This window comes from Bidens hawaiensis, unplaced genomic scaffold, assembly GCF_021521415.1.
Source record: "Bidens hawaiensis isolate Kalapana, Puna unplaced genomic scaffold, B.hawaiensis_p1.1 tig00005780_1, whole genome shotgun sequence".
NCBI classification, from domain to species: domain Eukaryota; kingdom Viridiplantae; phylum Streptophyta; class Magnoliopsida; order Asterales; family Asteraceae; genus Bidens; species Bidens hawaiensis.
This window is the reverse complement of record NW_027491379.1, coordinates 513,421-523,353: the sequence shown is the minus strand read 5'-3', so window position 1 is coordinate 523,353 and position 9,933 is coordinate 513,421. Positions and strand designations below refer to the sequence as shown.

The following is a 9,933-nucleotide window of genomic DNA, read 5'->3' as shown; positions in this document are numbered from 1 at the left end:
GCGTTGAAAGAGGGACATTTGGAAAAGGAGGAACTTTACGGCAACGAAAGGAATTTCGGACAGCGCGTGGACGAAACTCTCTATTTCAAAGATCGGGTTTGGATCCCGACCCTCCATGACCTTAGTGAATTAATCATGGACGAAGCGCATAGATCGAAATAATCCATACATCCGGGATCGGATTTGACTATTGATGATACGGATATCTGAAAGGATTTTTATTAATGGTCGAGTTTGGAGAAAGATATGGTCACGTGTATTGGTGAATATTGAGTTATGCAAGAGATAAGGCTGCATACCGAAAACCCTTGGGAACGCCACAATGACAGAAAATTCGCCAATGATAGTGGGAATAAATTACATTGGATTTCGGGATGCAAATTCCCAAGATATATATCAAATGCATGAGGAAAATTGGGTAATCGCGGATTGATTAACTAATCCTCACATTTCATCCCAATCTATGACGATTACCGCAATGAATTCTCGCCCAAATTCATAATGTTGAAATGGTAACTCGTCGTGGAGTGCCATTTTCAATTATCTCAAACCAAAATAGTCATCCTACTTCCATTATTGGAAGGCGGGGAAGGAAGCATCGAGAGCTTGAAGCTTTTTATGGGTGAAGTAACTATCACCAATTTGTTAAATTGAAAATGGGCGTCAATCAAGCCATAAGAGTCGAATTCATTCGAGAAACAATCAATCGGATTTATAATATTTAAGACAAGTTGAAAGCAGCGCGTGATTGGCAAAGGAGTTATGCCAACGTTCAAAGGAAACCATTGTCGCCGGAGAGAGGTGACAAGGTATTTTAAGGCGTCACCTTAGAAAGGTGATATGAGTTTGGCAAAACCGAAAATAGCTCCTTAATATATTGGACCCCATGAGAACTATCTCCATGGTTGGTCATTTAGTTTATCGATTAAAGTACTCTAGGGGCTAAGTACTATACATGATGTTTTGCCATGTATACGGATTGAAAAGTGCCTAAGCGATGAGGCAACGAAAGTACTAGTAATAGAGGTAATCATAGAAGACATGCTTGATATCATAAATAATCCCGTAGAAATAATAGTCGGGAAAAATAAACAGTTTGGACATACCAAGTTTTATTAAGATTAAGTGGAATTCACAGCGAAGACCAGATTATACTTGGTAACGCGAGGATGAATTCTGAAGGAAATACCCCCACCTATTTCCGCAAAAGGAAGTAGTTGATGCGTAAAATTTCGAGGACGAAATTTTTGTAACGGGGGGAGAATGTAACGATTCCGGCAAATTCAGGTATACCCTAGCCAGAATATACTATTTACGTGTTATTCAATACTGAATATATGAATTATAATGTGCTTATACGAGTATATAAGATTCACAGTACGAATTATACTCGAATATACAGCTAGTCGTATCGAAATTACGATTAATCGATGAACGGTTATTGAAACCCGAACGAATCGGGGATTACATTATAGACGAAATATATAATGTTTAGTGATGTTACGAAGTATTAAAGCTTCGGGATAAGTGGATTAAGGCACAGAAAAAGGATTTCGATTTAAAAGTACGTCGGTACGTTAAACGAAACCTTTAATACCAAGCCGAGCAAGAGACGATCGATCAAGCCGAAAAAGATGCACGATAATTAATGATATGATGTTTTAAGTTAATAAACATCATGGTTTAAGTTTTTAAAGTTTTTAAATCGGTTTTAGATAAATTTCTTTTTTTAAAGCCGAAAAACGACCGTTTTAAGCCGAATTAGACGTTTAACTGAAAAACGAATTGAACCAGATTATCCAAAACATTATCCAGATCACGGAAATCCAAATGAGTGGACTAGATTGAACAAGTGGGTCCCACCCCACCCATCCTCTAGTCCGATCGGACTTCAACACCCCCAAAACATTCTTTTTTCTTTTTTACACAATCCCAACTCAACATCCTTCATTTCTCTCTAGTTCATGATCCAAAAACCGACAATTCTAGCAAGAATAACGAGGTAATGATCGTGTTATGTATGTGTTTATCTTTGTTTCTTGAGTTTTCTTTCAAGAAAATGAGGTTTCCAAGTGAAAAAGGGTGAAAACCCGAGATGGAACCGATTCTTGCATGATCAAGTGATGTATACAAGTTATACAAGGGATCTTGGTCCAAGAAATGAGTTAAACGAATCAAAAACGAATTTTTACGGTTAAATCTTTGTTTTCAGTATCATAACCGTAACCATGAAAGAAATGGCTTGATCGTGAGTGTAACTTGCTTGGTATTGTGGTATGTTGTTTGTAGGCTCTGTATTTAGTGGTAGATAAGGCGGAAAGATGAGTTTGTAGCTTGTAGTGGCGGAAAACGAAAGGTATATTCGGTTTTTGTCGGTGTATGTGTTTTTCGACAGATTGTTGGTCGTTTAGAGTTAGGTCACGAAATTTTACAGAGGTGTTAAACACATGGAAATATGAATTCTGTGAATTTTTGGTAATTTTTGGATGAAGGATGAATATTTGGTGAATTTAATGCTCGGTTTTGGCCAAAAATGGTGAAAAATAGTTAAATATCATGAAAAATTCTGGAAAATTGTGGATAAGCTTTTCATATCATGTATAAGTCACACACAAAATTTGAGGTCCGTTGGAGAAGTCTAAGTAGGCTTTTCGGTTAAACGAGTTCTAGGGATTTCTAGCTCGGTTTTAGTAAAAATGGCACTTAAAAGAAGATTTTGGTTTTGGAAAAATTACAGGGGACTATGTGGATGTCAGGGGACATCCAGGAGAAATTTGGGATTTTTCTAAGATCGTTTGGTATTTACGACATATTTAGTGTTTAAATGGTGTTTAAAAATAGATAAGTAAATGTTAAATATAAGAATTAATTCTGGAAATATTTTTATAAAATTCCCCACTGTTAAAAAGTGATTTGTGCAAAATTTCAAGATCCGAGAGTAAACGGATAATTATTTGTGCTAATTATCAAACTTTTAAAGTAAAACGTGTAAACCGGTGAAGTTCGCTTAAGCGAGCTGACTGGTGTATAAAAAACCCTAAAAATGAACTATTTTCATATAAATGAATTAAACAAGTAAAAATAAATCATCCGAAAATAATTCGGATGATTTGAGTAATTTTAACATATTTTAACAGTTTCTGGTACGCTAAAGACGGAAACGGGTCCCACGGCCAAACGGGGCGTCTAAACCGAGCTCAAATTTCACAAATTTACTTAAACTATCAGTCAACGACTATTTTCGGGTCGTGTGTGACCAAACTCATTTTTGAAACATAAAAACGGATAACAGTGCTAGGCACGCAAAACGAGAAAAACGACTAATAGTAGTTGTGACCTTGGAACTCTAAACGACATCACAATCTGAGTCCGGAGAAGTATTTCTGGGTTAACATTGCCCCCGGAACAGGTACAGTACTGGGTTAACAGTGTCCCCAGATGTACCGATTGATAAGGTTAAAGTTTATATAAACAATAATTGTATAATAACGATCGTAGGGATCATATTACAGATTGGACGTGTTAATTGATAATGATTGTTGTTACCTGCTTGCATGTGCTAAGGTGAGTTTCACGTGCCCCTTTTACTGACTGTTTTAAATATTTTCCCGGGGCGGAAAGCATGTTTCTATCAAAATGATTAAGTACATGCTGAACGCATGGAAATGAAGGTATTTATATAATGTTTATTGTACGGGAATCGTACGGTAATGTATTAAAATGGTAATTGTTTGAGTGTTAATATTGTAAGGCCCGAAACAGTGTTCTGGGTTAACAGTGTCCCCAGAGGTTATTAAATGTGTTTCTGGGGTAACAGAGTTCCCAGAGGTTATTGGAAGTGTTCTGGGTTAACAGTGTCCCCAGAGGTTATTAAATGTGTTTCTGGGGTAACAGAGTTCCCAGAGGTTATTGGAAGTGTTCTGGGTTAACAGTGTCCCCAGAGGTTATTAAATGTGTTTCTGGGGTAACAGAGTTCCCAGAGGTTATTGGAAGTGTTCTGGGTTAACAGTGTCCCCAGGGGTTATTTGATATGTTTCGGGGTTAATAGTGTTTTTCACTTGTGGGCCCAGTATAATTACATCGCTTATTTATGATTACCATAATGATTTGCTATGGTATATTTAAATTAGTGAAACTCACCAACTATTCGTAGTTGACCCGTTTTCTCACATGCTTTTCAGGTACAACTAAGATAAAGTGATTGATTACGTGCTAAGTGCTTGATGTGTGTAAGGTTGCGTTCTGGACGTTAGGATACATTATAATGGATAGAATTATGAATCGTATTGTGTGATGTGTGTATCACCTAGACGGTAATGAAAGATGAGATAATGTAATTTTGAAGTATATTAATGCATTCGGTTTTCTTTATAAACAATGTGGTTGATATCAGAGGTGTCTGTCGCATCCCGTTTACGTTTCCGCTGCGGTCACGGGGTGTTACAGGTTTAACGATCAGACTTAACGTGGTTAGTGGGGCCGGGTTAATTGCAAGTGAAAAAGAACCACAAGGACGAATATCGCAGATTTAAAACTATTGGACTAAAACCCAGATTTGAACAAATCATAGGGATGAAAATCGCAGTTAACTTATTATTTATTATTTAAAGAGAGTATAAAAGTACTTAACATAACACCTACTACAATTATGTAAAGCTTCTTCAAATATCTAACCCTTTTCACTATGTCAACAACATTTGTAATTAGCCTTTTAATATATGTATTGGGTGACGGGTGGGCCCGAAGATTTCGATATCTTTTACGAGTTGAGTATCATGTCGGGCACCTTTGGTTGAAAATGCAAACGACTGAATTGATATCATAAAAGATGACATTGACAACCGGAAAACGAAACATAATGCATATTAAGTGGTGGTAAATAAAAGAGTTTGTTGAACTCGTAACCTTTTGTAAAACAATACTTCTAAAGGGTCTAATAGGTTTCGAGTTATATATCTAACCCGTTTGATGAACAGAGAGTACTCGAACCAACGCACCAAATCAAACAGGCAGTACTCGAACCAACGCACCAGCTTGTCAACCCGTTAAACATGCTTACAACTTAATTACAACACAAATATATTTGACACGAATAAATATATAAGCCATGTCAAGATTCAATAATTCAAACCGCACCCACCAACCCAATGAAAGTTGCATGTAGCAAACTTTTACATTTGAAAGATTCGACTCAAACCCATTTTAACCCGCACCATTTAAATCAATGAACCAACTAGACTCCACGCATGTTTTACATCATTTCGATTTTGAATCATAGAAGGCTATAGCATACAAACCTTATAAGTCTTGATTCAAATGGACTAGGGTGGTTCACAATTTTATAAGTGAAAGATTACATGCTTGCCATGATCCAGATAGGTGGCATCTAATGCTAACATCATGACTTAAATAAACATAATAACAGTCTTCTACATCCATCCATAAATCCAAAAACATTACCACTATAAATTACATCTATTTACTGCTTGCACCAACTACACTGCATCTTATATCCAAACTCTGCATCCTCATTCCGAGGGACTCGTATACTGGATATTTTGCTCATAGAAGTTAATCAACTGTCATTATTATTAAACATGGATAAGCGAAAACAATATACAATATTCATTATTTGGTGGCAATTTTGACCTATTTACGAACAACAATACAAGCGGGTTGGTTAAGCTATCTTTCGTCGTAAACGGGTCAAACTTGCTAAAAACGGGCCATATGAGTCAAACAACGTCCATATTGAATTTTCAATATATGAAACATCAGGAACTATTTTATCTTAAAAAACTCGAATATTATTAAACATATCTTACATACTAGTAAGTAAAAGTTGGGAAAAAACGTGTTTTGGGTCAACCCGATCCGTTTTAACATGTATATAATTAGAAAATTACATGTATTACTCGTTAACAACCCATATTTAGCCAGATTCTAATGTTTCTTCTGTAAACGGGCCTTATGAGTCAAAACAGTGTCCATATTGAAATTTCAATACATGAAACATCAGGAACTATTTTATCTTAAAAAACTTGATTATTATTTAACATATCTGACTTACTAGTAAGTTACAGAAGTTAGGATAAAACACGTTTTTCAACCTGACCCGTTTTTGACATGTATAAAAACTACATGTATGACCCGTTACACCAATTTAGACAGCTTCTAATGTTTCTTAATGTGTGCATGTTCTTTTTTTTTTTTTTTTTTGTTGTGTTGAGGGGGGTAGATAAGTAGATAACTTTACCAGGAGAGGGTAGTGAGCCTTGAGGTATCTATTATCCACCATCACTTCTTTTCCGTCCGACCTGTTTTAACCAACTTATTGTCGTTACGGTTATCTAAACAAAAACTGTACAATCTAGTTTAAACCCCTAAAAAAAAGAAGTAGCTATATTCTATGTTTTTGGATTGTTGAAATGTTATGTCGCTATAATACATATACTCTATATATACAAGACACCATCACTTCTTTCCCGTCCGACCTGTTTTAACCAACTTAATGTTTTTAAATGTATCTAAACAATGACTCTGCAATCTAGCTTAAACCCTTAAAAAAGGAAGTAACTTTATTCTACGCTTTTGGATTGTTGAAAATGTTATGTCCCTATAATACATAATCTATATATACAAGAGTTTGTGAATCTGTATCTAGGTTAACTAAAACTTCTGGTTCCTAATAATAGCAATCATCGTGCACGTGTTGTGAAATGTATAGAAACTCTATTAATTACACTAGCAGGTGTGATGTCACATATAAATATAGAAAAAAGATAAGAGATATGAACAAACCTAAGGACCAAAAAGGTTACCAAGTTATCCTGCATATCATTAATTGTGGATATAGAATATTCAATCGGCTTGATGACTTTGGTAATGGCATACATGCTTTTCGAAGTATCTACCACGTTCATTACACCATAACCATTTCCTATTGGCTCGTAGTTTTGCACCCTGTGTTCAGCTGCCACACCATTCCCACTGGCTAATCTTTCCGTCGCATCGTGCACATCTTTACTGACCGTTGGATCTAAATCTTTTTTAAACCGTTTTACAGTACCAGATTTCCTTCTTTTAGCCCCACCACTACGGTTAACCCAAACAGGGTTTTGCCCGTTAACATCTGAAATACCGTTTGAAGGACTTACTCCTTCACCAGATCGATCTTCTTGAATACGTACTGCAGCCCCGTTTATGTTTTCTTTATCAGTTGAAGATATACCTTTCAGTTCACTTAGTTTCAAATTCAACTCGTCTGTCTCGTTTGACTTTTCAGATTGTCGAGACACCAATAAAGACCCGTTATCACTCAAATGTTTTGGTTTTCTAACGTTTCTCGTACTTTTAGTATTGCTTTCTGACCATTTACTACAAGTCGGATCATTCCCAGTAACATTTGGCAAAGATTCTTCAATGATTCTCAGCTTTACAGAGGGCACGTCATAAGTGGCAGCAGGGGAACCTTGTTGCTGCTGCTGTTGCTGATGTGGCTGCTGCTGCTGCTTCTTCTTCTTTACTGGTGGTTGAATAGCAACTGCATTCTTGCGCTTATGTTTCCTGCTTGATCTTTGTTTTCCAGACCGCATTCTTCAAATTTCATCAAACAACAAGAAAGCATAAATTATCAATCACAAAATTCACCCATTATTCCATTAAATATTCAAATGTGTGAAAAAGAGACTATAAATAGTAAACCTCTCTTCAAACGCATCAATGATATCAGAGCATGACATAAGATTCTCCACAGGCTCCCACGTGTTAGCCGCCTCTGGCCATCCGCGCCTTCATAAAAACATATAACATAAAATAAATCACTATTCAGTATCTACTTACAATTCATATATCCTCATTACCATGAAAGATCTTTTTGTGACTTTAACATAATAATTGAAGGTAAAAAGTCATGAACTTGGAAACAAAATCCAAGTTCAGTAGAAGCTCAATTACATTAAATAGGGCTAGACTTGATTTTAAAAACAATCTAACTGAATGTTGTGGAAAGTCATAAATAGGGGATTGAAATTGCAAATGGAGCAAGATAGGGTTAAAACATTAGCTTACTTAACCATTCCATTTACTCAAATGTCAAACCTATTGCAGTTAAAGATCTAAACTAACAACTAGGGGTGTGTAAAGTCGGTTTGTTTTGGTTATGGAAGATTGCTTACCCTTAACCACAATCATAACCGAATGGTTGGTTAACCGTCGGTTATGATATGAGTCGGTTTCGGTTAATTGTCCAGTTGAAAATGGTTTGGTTATAGTTCATTATGAAGTTTCAAAGCTGAAATATGTCGGTTCCAAGCAGACCTTCAAAATACATTTAAATGTTCGAAGCTGGAATACGGAGGTATAAAATATGGAAAAACATAAACATACTAGGTTTGGTTTCAGCTTCAGTTAACAAATACACATTAGCCATAACCATCGGTTTTGTTCAGTTACGTTTAATTTCAGTTAACGCCCATCACCTCTACTTACAATTATAGAAATTTCCTAATTAACAACAATCCCAAACCATAACGCAAGCATATACAAATTATAATAAAAATACATACTTACCATTTGATGAGATACTGTATTTTCCCCTGAATTCAGACACAAAAAAAAAATAAAAAATTAATAAAATGCATTCACAAACAAAACAACCAAAAGAAACAAATAATAATAATAATAATAATAATAATAATAATAATAATAATAATAAATTAGAAACCTTTCGACTTCTTTTCTTCCGTACGGATTCAATCTCATAGAAACCCTCATCTAACTTGGGCCTCTCATCACCATCACCATTATTATTATTATTAATATTATTATTAATATTATAAACATCAGCTTCAGGTTCAGGTTCATTATTAACATCTGATTGATCTTCATACTCCTCATCATACTCTTCTTCTTCATCTTCTTCCTCATCCTCATACTTACTATCTCCGCCGCCGTCATTCGACAGCACCACCTGTTGTTGTTCAACGTAGTACTCTGTCGGATCGACATCGGTACGAGGTTGAGGACGATCGGATGACTTGCGTCTAGCGCCGCCTTTCATTGAGCAAGCAAATGTGGGTGCTTGTGATTGGCTGATTGACTGACTGATTTGTGGGTGTTGGTAGTAGTAATTGAGACCTTGATTTCAGGTGGTGTTGGTGTTAATTGAGCCCCAATTTTGAAAACCTAATTTTGTAGCATTGGATGAGACCTTAAGTTTCGGGAATTGCATTCCAGGACATGGAGTCTTGGAAGTTATCCATTTTTGGAATTAAAGACAATATTGTAAATTGATGATGTGTATTAAATAAATACTATACACTTGAGTTTGTTGTTTAACACTTACTATGTTACATAATTGTCGTCAACTAAGGGTGCAAACGAGCTAAGCCGAGCCCGAGAGTGGCTCGTTTAGCTTACACAGAGTTCGAGTTTGATCTCGGCTCGTTTCAAACTCTTCTTTTAAAATTCGGGCTTGGCTTGTGAGTAGATTTTAAGCTCGAGCTTGGATGGGGTTCGGCTCATTTACTATTATCAATTATTTTTATATAACTATATATATTTTATATTATTTTTATTTGTTTTTCATAACATTATATATATTAATATATATATTTATATATATTAAATATATATTTTAAAAAATTATATAAATGACATGCTTGCTTAGGCTCGCGAGCTGGCTCGAGCTCTGGCTCAATCGAGCTGATCTCGAGCAGCTTGGCTCGTTTGCACCCCTAGGGATGGGCAATAACCAAACCGTTGATCGAGGAAACCGAACTGAAATTAACCAATAACTGAATTATTTATACGTCTATTTCGTGTATTTATAAGTATAATTTTTTTCCCAAATTTGATTTAGGTTATTAACCGAAGCAAAAAGTTAACCGAATAACCGAACCAGATAACCAAAAACCGATTGGTTAATTTGGT

General features: G+C 35.7%; 1 protein-coding gene across 1 annotated transcript; it reads right to left on the bottom strand.

Annotated features, from left to right (window-relative positions):
- Window positions 1-5,381: 5,381 nt before the first annotated feature.
- On the bottom strand, window positions 5,382-9,098 carry LOC143630707 (chromo domain protein LHP1-like). The gene is made up of 6 exons (XM_077099638.1): window positions 8,726-9,098; window positions 8,572-8,597; window positions 7,705-7,791; window positions 6,802-7,596; window positions 6,257-6,317; window positions 5,382-5,579 (listed from the first exon to the last, which is right to left on the bottom strand). The coding sequence occupies exons 1-6, from the start codon at window positions 9,059-9,061 to the stop codon at window positions 5,529-5,531; spliced, it is 1,356 nt and encodes a 451-aa protein (XP_076955753.1). The 5' UTR covers window positions 9,062-9,098; the 3' UTR covers window positions 5,382-5,528.
- Between the last annotated feature and the right edge of the window lie 835 nt (window positions 9,099-9,933).